This window comes from Cyprinus carpio, chromosome A11, assembly GCF_018340385.1.
Source record: "Cyprinus carpio isolate SPL01 chromosome A11, ASM1834038v1, whole genome shotgun sequence".
Lineage (NCBI taxonomy): Eukaryota > Metazoa > Chordata > Actinopteri > Cypriniformes > Cyprinidae > Cyprinus > Cyprinus carpio.
Genome location: NC_056582.1, coordinates 2,742,656 through 2,762,389, shown reverse-complemented (window position 1 = coordinate 2,762,389; position 19,734 = coordinate 2,742,656). Strand labels below are relative to the sequence as shown.

General features: G+C 38.1%; 1 protein-coding gene across 1 annotated transcript in view; it reads right to left on the bottom strand.

Moving 5' to 3' along the window:
• Positions 1–7,626: 7,626 nt before the first annotated feature.
• Positions 7,627–19,734, bottom strand: part of LOC109101913 (E3 ubiquitin-protein ligase DTX3L-like) — a 48,133-nt gene continuing 36,025 nt past the window's right edge. The window contains exons 7-8 of the mRNA XM_042765879.1: positions 7,926–8,143; positions 7,627–7,769 (exon numbers count right to left, since the gene is read on the bottom strand). Coding sequence (XP_042621813.1) covers positions 7,700–7,769; positions 7,926–8,143 — 288 coding nt within the window. The 3' untranslated portion in view covers positions 7,627–7,699. The remainder of the gene's footprint in view (positions 7,770–7,925; positions 8,144–19,734) is intronic.

Below are 19,734 nucleotides of genomic sequence, written 5' to 3'. Positions count from 1 at the left end.
CCAATATAACATTTTTTTGGTCATTTTTGTTAGAGGCTGCGTTTGTTCAGTTTGATCGAAAAACTTTTATATTGGTAGTTTTGATTTTTGATTAAACTACCTGCATATAGTGTAATATGCATTTAAACTTTTGAAAAATTTGACATTTGAAAATAGTATTTGATAGTAGTATGGGGTTCAGAGTGTTAATTTAAACTTTTGGAAAAATTTTCTGGGACACTTTTTTTTTCAGTAATGTTTTTTGACCCTTCAGATTAGGTTATTGGTTGTTGCCATTGCTAAGATCTAAGAAACTACTTTAAAGTAAGTAAACTGAACGCTATCAAATTATTTATTTTTAAAAATTGTCTATATACAGAAAACAAACTGGATACACTTCTGTGGTGAAAATTATCTTTTCATCATAAGTGTAAAAGTTGATTTTCACTTTTGGTCACATTTTAGGCATTGCTTTCAAACTCATTAGTGGTTAATGACTTGGAGGAAACACTTGCTGGACTTTTTGTGACAACAAAAAATGGTAAGATTATTATCTATTTCAATAGTTTACTACTTTATTTATAGATTATAATATATATATATATATATATATATATATATATATATTTTTTTTTTTTTTTTTTTTTTTGTCAAATCTGCTTGTGTGTTGAACTGCAGCAGTAGGGATCAACAGGAAACAGTGTAAAGAGACCAGAATTGCAGCACCAGACCTTGCATGGAATCGAACTTTGGTGCTGCAACATGTGTTGTATTCTACAAGAGCCATTTTGTGTGGAAAAGCTTTTGTTTTTTCACTGAACAGAGCCATGTATTTATTACATGTAATTTACAAAGATTGAAAGACATACTTAAAACAAATTTGTCTTATTTATGACAATGTATTTTATTTATTTTTTTAAATCTCCTCTTTCTTTTGTCTACAAGTGGTTGTGGTATGTACGTGGCATGGACCTCATCAATCTCTTTTTCCTGCGAATCAACTTTTGGATTAGATACCTTTAGAGTATAATTAGTGGTAAGTTTTACTATTCAGCATACATTAATGACTTCCTTACCAAACACGGTTTTTAAGTACTACTAAATCATTTAACCCTTTCCTTAACATGGCAACAGCAGTAAATTTCAGTGCTGACAACTGCAGAAATGGGGGATGGTCAAGTCTCTGATTTTTCATTTAATTTATATAAGCTTTACACTTGAACTGCCTTGTATCAATAATTGTCATATCACAAGTGGTTAAGTTTTGGTCACTGGGGTGCTCATCTAATTTTTAACTCTGTTGTCATTGATATGGACAAAATTGCAGTACTACAATTTTCAGAGCCTTTCATTGCAATCACAATCTTTTCATAATCTTTCCTTGTAAAACAGGAAGTAAAATTTTTAAAGGTCTCAAATTTCTTAAAACAGAGGGCCATATGCTTGATCTCAACTGTTTAATTGGTTAAAGCTGCAGTTGGTAACTTTTGGGGCTCACGTCTGGCCGAAGAACATTGAAATCGAGACTCATCAGACCAGGCAACATTTTTCCAGTCTTAAACTGTCCAATTTTGGTGAGCTCGTGCAAAAACTGTAGCCTCTTTTTTTCCTATTTGTAGTGGAGATGAGTGGTACCCCCCGGTGGGGGGTCGTTCTGCTGTTGTAGCCCATCCCGCCTCAAAGTTGTGCGTGTTGTGGCTTCACAAATGCTTTGCTGCATACCTCGGTTGTAACGAGTGGTTATTTCAGTCAAAGTTGCTTCTTCTATCAGCTTGAATCAGTCGGCCCATTCTCCTCTGACCTTTAGCATCAACAAGGCAGGCATTTTTCGCCCACAGGGGACTGGTTTATTGCACATTTTGGTAAAAGTTACTTAAGTCTAATGAGTACTTAAGGCCAATGTAAACATTTTTTGGTCATTTTTGTTAGAGGCTGCGTTTGTTTCAGTTTGATCGAAAAACTTTTATATGCGTAGTTTTGATTTTTGATTAAACTACCTGCATATAGGTATTTTCGCCCCAGTTTGTCAATTTATAGGAAAAAAAACACAGTTGCCACATAGCACAATTATTATGTGTGATATATACAGCTTACTTGATAGAATGGTTTTTTTTTTTTTTTTATACCTCAGACGCTTGCAGATATTGATGAACAGAAGCTTAGTTACATTCTTGAAAACACAAGCATGCTTTGTATGAAGGCCTATACAATATACACTCACCTAAAGGATTATTAGGAACACCTGTTCAATTTCTCATTATGCAATTATCTAATCAACCAATCACATGGCAGTTGCTTCAGTGCATTTAGGGGTGTGGTCCTGGTCAAGACAATCCCCTGAACTGCAAACTGAATGTCAGAATGGGAAAGAAAGGTGATTTAAAGCAATTTTTAGCATGGCATGGTTGTTGGTGCCAGACGGGCCGGTCTGAGTATTTCACAATCTGCTCAGTTACTGGGGGATTTTCACGCACAACCATTTCTAGGGTTTACAAAGAATGCTGTGAAAAGGGAAAAAACATCCAGTATGCGGCAGTCCTGTGGGGCGAAAATGCCTTGTTGATGCTAGAGGTCAGAGGAGCGCGAATGGGCCGACTGATTCAAGCTGATAGAAGAGCAACTTTGACTGAAATAACCACTCGTTACGACCGAGGTATGCAGCAAAGCATTTGTGAAGCCACAACATGCACAACCTTGAGGCGGGATGGGCAACAACAGCAGAAGACCCCACTGGGTACCACTCATCTCCACTACAAATAGGAAAAAGAGGCTACAATTTGGACGAGCTAACCAAAATTGGACAGTTTAAGACTGGAAAAAAAATGTTGCCTGGTCTGGTGATGAGTCTCGATTTCTGTTGAGACATTCAGATGGTAGAGTCAGAATTTGGGCGTAAACAGAATGAGAACATGGATCCATCATGCCTTGTTACCACTGTGCAGGCTGCTGCTGGTGGTGTAATGGTGTGGGGGATGTTTTCTTGGCACACTTTAGGCCCCTTAGTGCCAATTGGGCATCGTTTAAATGCCCACGGCCTACCTGAGCATTGTTTCTGACCATGTGCATCCCTTTATGACCACCATGTACCATCCTCTGATGGCTACTTCCAGCAGGATAATGCTCCATGTCACAAAGCTCGAATCATTTCAAACTGGTTTCTTGAACATGACAATGAGTGCACTGTACTAAAATAGCCCCCACAGTCACCAGATCTCAACCCAATAGAGCATCTTTGGGATGTGGTGGAACGGGAGCTTCGTGCCCTGGATGTGCATCCCACAAATCTCCACCAACTGCAAGATGCTATCCTATTAATATGGGCCAACATTTCTAAAGAATGCTTTCAGCACCTTGTTGAATCAATGCCACATAGAATTAAGGCAGTTCTGAAGGAGAAAGGGGGTCAAACACAGTATTAGTATGGTGTTCCTAAAAATGTCTTTAGGTGAATGTATATAGTTATAAACAAATATGGCTATATTCGTGAACAGAATAGCCTCAGTACAGTTTTGTCTAATCATTCTTACTGACATTAAGCTAGCAACATTATAACTCATATAACTTTTATATCGTATTGCTGTCTATGTTATAGAACATAAAAAAAACAACAACAAAAAAAAAACATCATGGCATCGTGAAACATTGAGATGATGTAAATGAAAGTTCATAATGTTTCACCTGATTATACATTTAGTCAGGTATTATAGTTTGGAAAAAAGTCTAACTAGTAAAATGTGTACAAGTTATATGAAAACTAATACAAGTGGATTAATAATAAAAAAAGACTTACTCATGTTTATCTCTGTTGGGTCAAGCCGCTTCGTTTTTCTTTCTGAGGTAATCCAAATCTTATTCCTCTCAATGGTCTTCTTGAGTTGAATATGTCTTATTCATCTCAGCGCGAAGCGAACAGTAACAATTAAAAAACGTGAAGTACAGTCTCGCTGCTTTGTTTGCTCTGATGAGGGCGGTTACCCACGCGAGCTTCAAGATTATAATCAATAGCGTTATAGTAGACATGTAAAAGTAGACATGTCAAGCTTTCTATAGATATATCTCTCATGTCTCTTCGTTGAGTATTCACTGAGTTACAGTTCATTTTACTGACGTTGTTTCTGTATGAAGATCACCGCAGACCAAGGCTGCAGACAGAGCACTCTGTTTTATATTCTTTATTTCATAAATGCACAAAGTTTTCTTGTTATGTTTGTGGATACAAATAAAAGTAGGACCCTTTACAGATTTGATTGATGTATTGCTCTTATCTGTACGATCAAAACTGAAAGTGTAATTTAAGTTTATTTTCGGGGTTATCAGGACGAAATGCCTCAAAACGCATATACGCGTTAATCGACTTCAGAGGGTTAAGGGTGGAGGGAGACAGCCTTCGCGCCAACCCCTGCTGCAGAAAGGAAAAGCACAACCCTGATCGGGCATCTCCGGGAGTCTTCTCAATGAGAAGAACACCACTGATCGATGACCAGTTTCCACTTCAAGGCATAAGAGTGTCTCGTAGGTGGTGCTCACGCCAAAGTGATGGTGTCACCTATCTCTTGGGGTAGGTCACCAAGAAAACCAACGTGTCCCATCCAGGGACAAGACATGAAGTTTCCAAGTTTCCAGGTCTGGACACGGGTGCCAGAGGGTGCCCCGTCTCAAGTTGATCCTTTCTCGGAGGAATCTGCCAGGGAGGGGCTGTTTCGAGGAGCATTAGTTCAGGGAACCAGGTCCGAGTGGGCCAATACAGCACCACAAGCAGGACCTGCTCCTTGTCCTCCCTGACCTTGCACAGTGTCTGTGCGAGAAGGCTCACTGGGGGGAATGCATACTTGTGCAGGCACCGCGGCCCGCTGTGTGCAAGTGCCATCCATGCCGAGTGTTCCCTCGGTCAGGGAGTAGAGACAACTGGCAGTGAGAGGTTACTGGAGAGGCAAACAGGTCTACCGGAGCGGCTCCGAAATTTTATCCATATCAGTTGGACTGTCTGGGGATGGAGTTGCCACTCTCCGGGGGGAAAAAGGCGGGAGCATAGCTTGAGACAGCTCGTCTTCTGTACAGTTGAGCAGGCCCGGAATGTGAATGGCACAAAGTGACCTCAGAACCTTTCAACTGCAAAGGAAGAGGTGGTGGGCGAGTTGCGACATGCGACCGGGGCACAGACCACCTTGTTGGTTGATGTACAAAGCTGTTGCTGTGTCGTCCATTCAGACCAGCACGTGCTTGCCTCGTAAGCGCCCTTTGAGATGGTTCAAGGCAAGGTGCACTGCTAACAACTCTAGGCAGCTGATATGCTAGTGCAGATGGGGGCCTGTCCAAACCCCCAACACTGCATGCCCGTTATACGTGGCCACCCAGCCTGTGGGCGCCACACAAAGCAGTTTGGTAGAAGCAGAACAATGTTGTCGCTCGGCTCTACATGGTATGCATTGCTCCTGCTGTGATCAGCGGCAGCTGGATGCAATAATCACATGCCAATGTGCATTGGCTCGTTTAGTTTACAGTCATAGTAGATTGTTCTCTCTAAAGCCCCTTTCACACTGAGATTCCGGAAAATACATGGGTAATGTGTCCGGCAATTGTTCCCGGATCGTTTAGATTTGGTTTATTCAAAACTGCCAATGATTTCCCGGAATCTGTGCATGCACAACCCGAAAAGGTCCCATAATGACACGTGACATCAGGATGTGACGTGTAATGTACGAGTCAAAAACGCTAGGTTATACTGTAGAAATGCCAATCTAATCTTCCGCTGCTGCTCTTTCTGTTGTGATCCAGCACTTGGTTGCATTTTTTTCCGCAAAGATTCAAGCTTACTTATCTGCGATTTCTCTCTCAAAAAACCACGCTGTTGCATTTTGTTTTTAATTTGCTCATACACAACCGCATCACGTACCGCTGCACTAAGCTGGCGAACAATATCAGCTTCAGCGTGGATCCTGAGGAGCTCCATGGTCTCTGCATCAGTCCAGTTTGCGCACATTTCTGTTTATTTTATTTCGTTATTTTTTTAAGGTGAACAACACTCTCTGCATTTAAATGCACTAAGACTAGCCCCTCTGGCACTGCATGGTTGTATTATTGAAAACACTTGCTCAAAAAGAGTCACACGATAACTACGTCATCACTATGATACATCCGTTACGGCATTGGTTCCGGCTTTGGTTCACACACAGCTTGTTCCGGGACTGAACCCCGCAATGTTACTAGGTCCACAACCTGGGATCAATGAGAACACATTTTTATCATTTTCTAAGTCATGAAAAAGTCTGCTTTTGTGATATATTTCCTTCTTTCTTTACTGCAAGACGTTTGCTTGGTCTAGATGTCCTTAAATCTGCACTAACGATGCGTTCCTGTCACATATCACACATGTGCACTTCAGTAAGCCATCAGAAAGCGGGTTATTGCATTTGCATGCCGTGTAAAATTGGAGTAAGAGGCAAAAAACTACCTGTTGCGACTGGTTTATGCTTACGCCGTTTATGACCTTACTCCGATAAAAGAAAATGGGTTATCGTGTTTACATGACCAAGTGCATTTTTAGCTTATTAAGCTTAATCCACTTAAGAACGTGCATATAAACAGGCTCATTGTTAAATTTAAAACCAGTTTGCAAATAATTGAAAATGTAAGGTTTTATAACAGTAGCTCAAAAAGAGAGGAAGAGAAGCATCTAAGAGCAGAAAAGAGAGCCATAGAGTTGTAAGAGCCATTGGATTGTAACAGGAATTCAAAGTTTTTGTTACTTTTAAACCCTACAAGAGAAACAAACTGCAACAACAAAAATTGCTAATATTTTTAAGCTGATTTGTTTTATTTATGACAACTTGTTTACAAGGAAATCTTTCTAAAAGTTAGAACAATATGATTGAAACAAAACAAAAAAGATTAATCATTCAAATTTGATATGAGAAACAGTCATGCTTTGCTTTCTGAAAATGAGCTAAAAAATGAATGGGTGTACTGAGAAAAAAAAAAGCATACATTTTAAAATTAAAATTAAAATTAAAATCAACACGATGGAAAGTATTTTTAGAGGCAGTTTCTGAAAGATTTGGTGAAGTGTGGCATGTAAATGCATGTTTTGCAAATAGTTTCATTTCAATTAAACACCATGAAACCCCTCACCTTAATTTAACAAATACTTTATAGGAAATATACAGTGCTGGCAAAAAGTAATTAGACCCACTGAAATACCATTTCTCAGCCACTGACGTCTCTAGCTCTTTTAAAGTGAAGAGTTTTGAGGGGAAATCATTTCTCAGCAGTGTCTAGATGAGTCGTCTCCACTTATGGATAACTGATCAAATGGGTGAGAACAGGTATGTGCACACTTCATACTCTTTTCCTAACGTTTTTGCATTCAGATACTCTCTTACTGCTATAGCTATTTCTTCTTCATTGTTACAGTGTTTCTTAGTGCTATCCAGAACGATACTTTTAGATTATGTATGTAATGATCTTGACCGTTAATTGAAGTGTTTTAGGTTTTGTCTGTTTTTGTTTGTTTATTTGTTAATCATTTTAAAATAATTTGAGATTCACACAGAACAAAAGTTCAATATATAGATTGTTTTTCAGTAAAACTACTCAAGGGTCTGAATAGTTCTTTAAAGTCACTATATATGAAAAATGTGTATATTAAAATGTGATAATCTATAAATGGTTTATTGGAAATATTAGGCTTAGATGTGCATTTGGGAACATACAAATCAAAACCTCATTCAATGCCTTTGGCTTTTAACTCATCCTTTACTCTCTTCAGGTAGTCAGGGTCTGGATAGCCACAACTAAGGACAAAAAAAAAAGATATACCAGATATATTAGTAATAACAGATGTAGTCAGGGTCTGGATAGCCATAATTTATATGAATCCCAAATATATGTTATGCTGGTTTTACCAAACATGATAGAAAATTTAAAGCAAACTTTATATGAACACATACCTTTCGGGCCCACCGTTTCTATTGGTCTTATGATGAACATCATTCCATATGACGACATTATCCATTCCAGAAGTTGTAGATTTCCCAACAGTAAAGATCAGTTTCTGATTAAAAGCCTTTTGCAGCAGTGCAAGTACTTCATTTCCTTCATCATTGTCTGGCAAGTACGCACAACGATTTGCCCCATGAAAAGCCTTTCCTGGGTTTGGATGCTTCTCCTAAAAACATTTTTTGTACAAAGATGTTTTCATGTACCATAACATTAATCAAAACTATGTAAAAACAGAAATGGACCTACAGTACAAGGAGGTCACAGATATGTAAAGTTTTTGTGGTTTAATAGTGGATGTTAATTGAGAGGGATGTAGTCGCTATTTATACTTTATATTGTCTGTTTGTGCTTTCATTGTTTTTTTCTGCAGTATGTGTGCTTCCTCAACAGCAGGGGTGGTCTAGTCCTGTTTCTGGAGGGACAATGTCCTGCAGAATTTAGATCCAACCTGCTCCAATGCACCTTGATTAGCTGGTCCAGATGTATTAAAAAAAGTTGGAGCTAAACTCTGCAGGACAATGGCCTCAGTAGTGACATCCCTGGAGCACACAGTCTGTAGACCGGGGGTTGCCAGTCCTGTTCCTGGAGATCGACCTACCTGCAGTGTTCAGCTCCCGCCATGATCAAACACACCTGTCTAATTATCAAGTGCACCTGAAGATCTTAGTTAATGAAGTGTGTTTTTCAACTCTGCAGATAGGTATATCTCCAAAACAGGATTTGACACCAATGCTATAGAACTTGAGCAAAGTGCTTTGATCTGATTGTTACATACTCTTACCGTTTGAATACCGCTGGGTATGTCATAGGTGATTTCAATAGTGCCACAGCGTGGATATCCAGGGAGACTACATCTGCTGATTGTTACACGCATTATTCCATCTGGCTGGTTCCCCTCCATTTTCCCAAAGACTTCCTTACACACAGGACAGATGGGTCCCAGACTCTCCACTGACCTCCTTATACATTCCTGACAGAATTCATGTCCAACATTTAATTGTTTTCCTTGTTGGTGAAGCTGTCCATACAAATACTACATGTCTCCTCTTCAGCATGAGCACCTTTACTGTCATGTCTAGAATTTCCTTCTGAATCTTCAATGAAACCTGTATCTGCTTTGCCTTGCCCTCTAAAACTCCCTCTTTCATCCCGTTCTGCTCCACCCACTGCTCCTGATCCATAATCAGGCATCTGATTCCAGTTGATTCCTTTTGGGTAAGGAATGTCGCCTGAGAATCCAATCAATTTCTTCATTTTGTCATCAAACACATTCTTCTGAAGTGTCTTCTCAATATCGGTAATGGCAGGACCGATATGTTCTGGCAGTCCAACAAGCCTCCAGGGACTGAGTTCATCTGCTGCAACAACACGATGATGCTGCTGCTGAAGTTTCTCTAATAGTGGTGCCACATCAGGTTTTTATCTGTAGGGGTTGTGAGGTTTACAGCTGACAGTGGCTGAGGCAAGTTTCTGGTAGAGTTGTGTTAAAGCTCTGAGGGCATGACTTTCAAGATTAATATGTTGAACTCCTTTAGATCGAGCTTGAACCTTGATTACATTTTTCTGCAGTGTTTCTTCATTAAATGACACTCCATACTTTGTTTCAAGCTGTGACAATTGTTCCTTATAGGAAAGATTCATGAGATCCCAACAAACCTTGTCCATCTCAAGTTGAGTCGGAAGTTTCCTTAGTGTCTATGTCCAGTGAAACGAAAACCTGCTTTGTGGAGAAACATTGTTATCTACATCCATTTCATTTGTCTCTCTTTTAATGACGTCTGTAAATTTCTTCGGTCCAAAGAACAGGCAGTCACTGGCAGACATGGTGAACATCATCTTTTCATTCTCTGATCGGATCCTGTGCAGGGTCTCCTTTACAATATCTGAATCGATGTCATTATGATTAATGGCAACATCATTAAAACTATTCACACATCCCTTAACAAGTGTCTGAAAGTCCTCAGAGGCTTTGGCGACAGAATCAAGGCTTGAGTTCTGGGTAGTTTGATGAACACTGACCACTTCTGCACTTATAGAAACTCCATGCTGATTCTTTATTTGCTCCAACTCCTTTCTGTAAGCATGATGCATGTACCAGTACTGATAGAGGGGGACAGGGAATGCAGGGGTATCAGGGGTGATTTCAGCAGTTTTAGTGGTTTCGGCATGATTTGGAGCTCTATTAGCTGCAGCAAACGTTCTCACTTTATTTGTGTCTCCTGATACTGCATAAGTCACAGGCATAGAGCTGTTCACCTGTTCAGCATATAAATACATTATATTTAAAGATTCAAAAACCCACAGTAAAATAAAAATAATATATTTATAATACCTTCAAATTGCTACGTAGAATGTCATAGATGAGTATGAGTTGTTCAGGCAGGTTTTTTATTTTATTTATTTTTTATTATATTTTTTATGTGTATGTGGGGAGTAATCAGTAATAAATTCTTATAATTGTTGATTATTATTGTTGGTTGTTGTGTTTGCCATAATTTTAGACAAAGTAAAAAGGATACCTTTGGTGATGAAACATTTATCCTCCAGCATGGATTTTTTGCGGTACAGTAACAAGAATGTGAATCGTCCAGACAAATCTGCGCAGTGACTTCCTTATCTTCTTTGTCTTTAAGTACTAAATTTAGTTGTCTGATTTTTTAAAACTTCTTTTAGAGCTACAGAAAAAAAAAATAGTACATTAAAATTAGGCAATGTAAATTAAGGTAATGCTGTCATGACAATTTTTTGAGAGTTTAGCATGGTAATATATATGGCAAACTTAATGTGTTTGGTCTTATGGAATAGATCTGCTATTCTGATGCTGTAGCAGAGCAAGTACCTCTTGCTGCTGCCAAAACATCCAAAAATACTTCTGTGAGCATGTAAGAATCACTGCTGCAGCACGTATAAGTCCTGGGACACACCAGACCATTTTCAAATCTACTATGGCTGTGAAAAACACTTGCCAAACAGGTGAGTACTTTTTCTGGGGAATATTTTCAGAGATGCCATCTGAGGGCATAACTTTTTCTAGTGGATGGAGCACTAGCACTTAGAATAGTCTGTACTACATCAGCTGGAAGTTCAGCATCTCTTAGTTGATGCCTTTCAGGGGACAGACATGAAGGTTCCAGAGCTCGGGCCAGGGGATGAAATACTGTCCCCTGCAACTGAGATAGGAGATCTCTCCTGAACTGAATCATCCATGGTGAGCCGTCGAGGAGGGATATTAGATCTGAGAACCACACTCTGGTTGGCCAACGAGGTGCTACTAGTAAGAGGTGAGACCATTGTTGACAGACCATGGCCAGGACTCCCGGAAGCAGAATGATTGGGGGAAATGTATAAAGCGGAGCGCTCTCAATTTTCATATCGATGGAGGCAAGAGAACCCGCATCCTCAGCTTGCTCTGAAGAAGCTCTGGGGTGCGCTTCAGCAGGTTACATTTCTGTAAGTTTTTCTGTTTCTTTCAAGGGGCTACTTTTTTATTTTCATTCACAAATCAGCGGTTGTCAGCATTTTTGGGCCAGGGGCCCCTACCCATTATCCAGGTCCCTTACCACCCCCATCAAATAAAATGTAGTTTGAATGTCTCCAGTGAATCAAAGCATGATATCTGAAGGATCATGTGACACTGAAAGCTGGAGTAATAGAGCTTTAGCATGACAGGAAAAAAAATATTTTTAAATATATTTAAACTAGTGCTGTCAAACGATTAATCGCGATAATCGCATCCAAAATAAAAGTTTTTGTTTACATCATATATGTGTGTATACGGAGTATATTTATTAAGTATATATAAATACAAACACATGCATGCATATATTTAAGAAAAATATGGTATGTTTATGTATTAAATATATTTATATATAATATAAACTATAAGAATATAATATATAAATTCAAATGTAAATATTTTCAAAATATATACTGTATGTGTGTGTGTATATATATATATATATATATATATATATATATATATATATATATATATACACAGTACACACACATTATATCATATAAACGAAAAAACTTATTTTGGATGCGATTAATCGTGATTAATTGTTGACAGCACTAGTTTAAACAGAAAGCAGTTCCTTCAGACTGTAGATTTACATATGACATTCATGACTTATTTAAAAACACCGGTCAAATCAAATATCATTATCATTAGTAGGGAGCAAAAAAAGCCATGGGAATATATTTTATATTTAAATAATTTATATTTAAGAGTGCTAAATAAACTCTTCAAAAATTTGCCATTAAATTCATTCGTATTAATTTTTCCAAACAAGAACAAGAAAAAAGCATGTCATGCTGTAACGTGTCTGAATGCTAGATAAAGTTTTCACAGGAAGTTTATCAGCTGCTGTACAGAAAGCTGAGCAAACACTGCAGTAAAAAGAGTCATTGCTATGGATATGTACATCTTTGGTGTAAACACACCTTAACCAAACTCACTCTAAGAGCACCTCAGCATGCTATCTGAATGCCCAAGTTGAGAAACGCTACATTATTAGTTTCAGAGAAGCAATAGTTTATCTTCCCATAAGATTAGTTGTGTCGATCTTTTTTATTAATACATTTTTATTTTTATTTTTTTTTTTAACTTGTGTGTCATTATCGCTTTCTTGTGTTGATAATATATTAAGAGTCTCAAAAAGTTAACAATATCCCACAAACTTTCCAGTTTACATAATCTGTATTTTGTTCAGCAATCTTCTTTCATAGTAAAATAGATGTTAAGAACAGAGTCATCTGAAACTCTCATAATCACCTTAATCAAAATATTAATTTGGTGCCACCTGTGAGACCCACTGCTTTCTGGTGCCCATTGTAAGGAAACTGCTACATTAGTAGTGCCCATGTAGACCAATTATTACATAATTTCCACAGAGTCTAAAAGTATTTTAGACCGTAAAGAAAAAAAAAAAATTTTAGTTTATAAAAAATATAAATTATGTTAAATCATAACATAAAATATTACCTTTGGATGGTGTAATCTGCACTTCTGCACAGGATTCATTAGCCATTAAAGTTAATTTCTCGATAGATGGTTTTCCTTCCAGGCTGGACAACCAGGTCTGAAGGGCTTTCTGTAATGTTGGTTTCCATCTTTTGAAAATGGTCCTTTTTCATCCACTTTGATTTTAAATTTAGCACTATCTTTGTGATTCTGATGATTGAGGCCTTTCATCCTCAGCTGTACATTTGTCCTGTTATAGGAAAAACAGTTTGCAGAATTAATTTTATATTGCATTTTTATATTGCTTCTATTGTTAGAGCTGTTTATTTCTATATTTAATTTGACAAATGGCTACAATAATAAAGAAAATATCAATCATCAGCCCATTATCAGCTCTTAATATATTGAGAGAGAGAGCGGATCAGTGTGTTAGGAGTCTAGGTCTGGTCGCATTATAAACCCAATTAAGTGCTTTGACCACTTAAAGTTTGCAAAATCCCTGAGGGGGAATGGATTTCTTAAGAGAGTTGCAACACTGGCCCATTTTGTGCCATTTTTAAACATCACTTACTAACTTAAAAATCTAACACAATAAAGAACATATGAAAGATATTTAAAATTTCCAACTAAAATAAAAAATCTTTACTATGCTTATTAACGTTAATGAAGGACTATCATGCATTGTTATAATTTGTTTATTCTTTTCTGGTGTACAGTGCAAATTTTCAAGAACTTACACTCAGCTCTTTCAATATAGGGAGAATTTATTTTTACTGTCTTGATGGTGCCTTTCTAGTGGTGGTTATATTACGTATTCCACCTTTGAAAGAAATCATTTTGAGCAGTCGTTTGCATCCTAAGATATTAATCAAGCGTAGTTTTGTTATGTCTGGCAGGTGCACGTCAGTTCCAAGCTCACAGTTAGCTGAACTCTCAGCTGATCCATGTCTTCCGTATAGGGATATCGACCCCTAGCACAGCAGTCCCTATATGAATGTCCGTCAGTATTAATCAGCAGCTTTGGCATTGCTCCACTAGCTAATTAAATGGCCATTGCAGCTGGCAAACCCAATCATCTCACTAAGAATTGTGCAATCGGGAATTTAACAAGATGACTTCGTGTACCACATCCATTGACTTTCATTTCAGTTTTGTTAACTTGGGACATGTGAATTTGCCGCATTGATCATAAGCTGTATGATTCTGAAGTGAACGTGAGTTTAGCATTGCCCAGGTATCACTTCAATATTGACATGGACTCCATGAGTTACTAATGTGACTGACCTCAAAACAACTTCAGATGGAATCCGCACTCCCGATGCCCCCGCATGAAAGAAAGCTATCAAGAGATCAGGCATCTCGACGGCACAGATGGCTATGTTTCACTCTTCATTAATCTCTAAAATGTCTTCAGAAAGCTAAGTTCACATTGTTTTATGCAGCGCAGGTTATTGGTTAATATGCTTTTTGCTAAGGCTATCCATGTTGCCTTGGCTTCTTTAGCCTGTTTCAGTACAATTGCTTGTGCTAGGCTTTATACGATCATATTGCAGATGTGCGTGTATTATCTGTTGCCATTGGCAACATGCTTGGTTTCCGCCAACAGCCTGTGCTTTGCATTTTATGAGAGGTAGACAAGAACAGATTCAAGCAAACATTTTTTTTTTTTGGGGCGGTGATAGACAGGAAAATAAACGCTCATGGGTTCAAACTGAATCATGTTCAGCTATGGTTGCAGTCTCCAAAGAGAAAATGGTGGGCAGTCATTGTTCAATTGAATTCGTTTCACGCGTTGCTTATGTTCGAGTATCAGACACGTTGTTCTATCTAGTTGTATTCGTACACATTCCTTGTCCTGTAAAAGCTAATCCGTTATGTTATTGAGAACATACTTGGTCTAACGGCTATCTGGGTTGTTATTGAAAACAAGTTTGTTGCTTTAAGATTTTCAGGTATTGGCAACACACTCATTAGGTCATCTGTTTAAGGTCAACATGCTAGATGCTTACGGCGCTGAGATTTTGGCTTGCTGCTCTTGTGCTTCGGGTATCAGGCATATGGTTTGTTTTGTGGAAGTTATCGTCTGCGCTCCTCCATGCTAGGACTGAATGGATCACAGGGATAGTTCGTGCCCAGAACAGAACCTATACCACCAATCTTAAACGGTAATGCTAATTGTCAATCTCTTTGACGATAGTGGGTCCTAACAGAAATCAGCGTGGCAGTTATTTATGGCAGGTACATCAGGCAAGCTTGCACTCCTCCTGATCCAACGTCTACCTATAGTGCTACAACGCATATCATATCATCAATATATAAGGTCCTTCAGTATTTTCAGCAGCTATTGCATTGCTCAATGGCTAATTACCCTCCTCCATCCCAGCTCCTCCTCTTGTCCAGTCGTCGGATTCTACCTTCTGATTCTTCTTTGAATCAGACTAGTTTTCTAAAATGTGTACATTAAATTTATTGAACATTAATAATATCTGCAATACATTTATGTTGGTTCTGTTCTGTTTACCCTAGGGAGAGATTACACTGCTCTCTTCCTGCAATCATCCATACAGGCTAGGCTAAATCGATGTTGCAGGGAGTTCTTGCCCGCCATTCCAAACTGTATGCTAATTGTCAATCATCTTTGATGATAGTGGTCCTGGACAGAACGTTCAGTCACTTAACATTACAGTGGGTTATATTTTCTGTAAACAACAACACAAACAAAAAAAGAAACAAAAGAGAGAGAGAACACTTTGCAGGATAAGTGAAGCCATGGATAAGAACTGAAAAAATAAGCCAGAACCATAAGCAGTGACAGAATCTTTTCCAGAACTTTCCCATTAAGGGCTGATATTCAAATCAAGGATTTTTTACTTTTATAAAAGACAATATTTTTTAAACTTTTTCAATTTATGTCCGCTTACATTTAATTATTTTAAAAATGTATTCAATAAATGCAATTACAATAGTAAGTCATTATAGGGCTGTTACTGTATCAATTATGTCCTGTTATACTCATTTTCATGGACTTTTAATTTGTATTCATCAGGTTCCTGTTTCTTTTGTTCTTGTTTCCCACTACTCATTAGTTTCAAATGACATAATCATCTCAGCTGTTTATCATTATGTTCATTGTCTTTGTGTATTTAGGTTCCTCACTTCCTCTCCCTCATAGTCTGGTATTGTTTGTACATGGCACACTGTTTCATCCTTTGGATGGTCTGCTTGTGTTATTTAATAAAATTGTTTTACTTGATCCTTTTTGACTCTCTTCATCTTCATCTGGACTTAGACATTACAGTTACCAATGCAGAGGTGGGCGTAGAAGTTGCATCTGAAGTGGAATTTCAATGTATTAACACAGACTGTTTACAACTGCAATAATACGATAAAATAAAATGTGCTTGCAATATTTTTATACTAAACGTTGCTTTTGTTAATAACTATATTATTAACCCAGTGCTTCAGATTCTTTTTAACTGTAAAAAATAAATAGAAATATTGGTAACACTTTAGTATAGGGACCAATTCTCACTATTAAATAGTTGCTTATCAGCATGCATATTACTAGCATATTGGCTGTTTACTATATTACTAGCATATTACTAGCATATAATGAGAATGAACATCAAGCTCAAGACTGTGCCGGTAGATGGGCATGGTATTATAAAACCATACTGACCTAAAACCAGACAGATGGCCACCATATTTAACATTTTTATTATAACAGTTTCGGTAAATATTGCTGTATTCAGTCTCGTCATGTTCGGCTCCTTACATCCTTACATCTTACCTCGCATTTGTCAAGCTTTAAAAATGCGAAGAGCTGGAACTACTGCTTGAGCTCAAATTCTTTAAACTGTAAACCCTCCCCTTCTGACTTGAAACTTTAAAAAATTCTTCTCATCATAAACAACACAAGTGCAGATGTGCGTACAATCTCATGTAAGAGATCATTTCACACACACTTTTTAAAAGTGGCACTTTTTAGTTTCTTTTTAAATTGAACAACCCACATATTGTCACAGTCTGCAGCTGGTGTGCCCAGGATGGGGCCACCAGATTGACACTGTTTTCCTGTAAGCACATGGCTTGTGTTGTGTTTTTGTTGGTGCCATGTGCTCTCTCCTGTGTATTTTCTGACCCCACCCAGTCTTGTTACATCATGTTTTAGTTGCGTCCTGACCTTGTCTTCTCCCTTCGTTAGGTCCTTTTGTTCCTTATTTATTCTCCTGGTGTCTGTAATCCTGTGCTGATCTGTTGTTTTCTATCATGGTGTATGTCGGTTTAGGGGCAGTTTTTAGTCTGCCTGGTTTTCACCCCTCGGGGTTTGTTTTTGTTAGTTTTGTTTCATTTTATTATTAAAAGAAGGACCATTCTGCCTGCATTTGAGCCTTTCGCCTCTTTCCTCACCGTGACACATATACAATTTCATGCAACCATGTCTAGCCATAAGTAAATATACAATTTATTGTATATAGTGGCATGAAGCAGGGTGAGACGGGTCAAAAGAATGTTAATGAGTGACAACTGTGCCACACACCAGTCTAGAGTCCCACAGAGGATGAAACCACTGGCATAGACAGCTTCATTGAATTAAACAGGAGTTTTATGAGACTGCTTAAACACCGCTAGACTCCAACTGCAGTCAGTGATAAATGTTCTTTGATCATGTTAATGTTCTTATTTCGTTTTCCTGTATATATAATTTGTTGTTGTTTCAATGAGATTAAAATGAAAACGTTATAATTAGTACTAGCATGTACAGTGATACATGATATATTTACAAGGCATTACTTTTACAAAATAACTGGAATTTAAAATCTAAATATATATTGATGTGAACATTTTCTAGCAATCTATTAGTTTGCCTTTACAATTGTGCTTAATATCTAATTTTACATGCCACTATGTGTTATCCCTTGCTAGTATAATATGTCAACTGTAGCTTAAAAGGTTACTCCATCCCAAAATTTTGTCATTAATCACTTACCCCCATGTCGTTCCAAACCCATAAAAGCTCTGGTTTGTCCTCGGAACACGATTTATGATATTTTTGGATGAAAACGCGGGAGGGCTTGTGACTATCCCATAGACTGGCAAGTAAATAACAGTGTCAAGGTCCAGGAAGTATGAAAGTCTTCATCAGAATAGTACATCTGCCATCAGACGTGCAATCTGTGTTATACAAAGTGGCGGGGACACTTTTTGTAAGCGAATAAAACAAAAAATAACGATTTTATTCAACAATTCCTTTGTTTACCGGTCTCCTCTGTGTCTCTCATTATCACATAAATATGCTGTGTATGCTCTTTGGTGTCATCCATGTAGCGTATCAAGGCCTGAAACCAGACAAATTCAAAAGATTTGATCAGGACCATGGTTGAAACAGAGAGGAGCCGAATTTCCTCCGAAAAGCAACAGGATGTTGTAAATCAACTCCAAGCACCACAGTCTGAAGCAAGATAACCAACCATTTCTTTCACAGAACAGCCTTCAACATTAACACCATTAGAACAATTATTGACAATTTCAATTCGAAGAAGAGATTGTCAAATTTGGGGTAAGTAATCAAAGAGATGGACAGTCTGACCCTCACATGTAAAGCCGTGAGAGTAAACAAGATCTTTGGATTGACTTCCCCCCCACCTAGCAGAACTAGACCGAAATTCCTAAGGGGACCTTTTAACCTCTGGTTTCCACAGAACATCTTTATGTCAGAGAGAATGGCACCAGAGAACTGTCTTAAAATGAACTCAAAAAGACTTATAAAGGATATCAGTCTCCATTGCTTAACTCCATATCATAATATGAAACCCACACATTTGACTATCATGTTTCTAATCACTTATTGTGTATGTTTTTTTTTAATAACTATTAAATAGCTTAAATATTCTTATTCATGTTTAGTATGTGTGTGTTCGAATCTTCTTGCTTGAAACGTTTCTGACCATCAGTTATTTGTCAAATGTATCATATTCTTATCATAGGAATCATGTTCAAAATTATACCCTGCAAGAGCGGTTAAAATTCGGACCACGTGCTTGATAAGATAACATATGATTTATGAATGGGTAGGACAAACATCGCAACATCCCCAGGCGAAGACAATATCTAATTGGTCAAGACAACATTTGAGGTGTGGCCAAAAGACCAGTTTAAATACTCAGGACACCATCAAATTTTGCTTTTAGCTTTTGCTATCAGTCATGCCGGCTTTTTAGCCTGCCTTTTAGCTTTGGCTTTTAGCCATGCTTTCTGTCATTATGTTTAGCCTTCTTTGAGCACTGTTCCAGCGTGCTTCGGCCTGCACGCCTGCTGCTGCTTAGCCACGATGAGAAGAAACACCACCTAGTCTCGTCAAACTTTACTTCTGTTCTTTTACTTTAGTTTCTTTTCTTTTCCGTTTGAGAGTTTGTGTTCTGAGTTAAGTTTTGTAACGCCGTGTCTCAGAGTCTGACCTCGCGTGCCCCGTCTGAAACTTCAACCAGCCCACAACTCCGCATCGTCAGCCAACGCCCAACCACGGGCTTCCCAAGACGTCACTTCAACGACTACTGAACTTCCAGCCAATCAGCAACCTCGGGAAACCCCCTTTTCAATGACAACAAAGAGGACCCCCATTACACAGGCAATGCAAGTAACTTTACCTCCAGACTCTGATCTGTATTGGTGTATCTAATATAATTTTAACCTCATTGATGAACTCAATGCGAGGGTTAATTAAGTGACTGATGGTTGTTCATGTCTATGCAATTTCACGTATTGCTGTAAACTTGGGATTCCACCACATT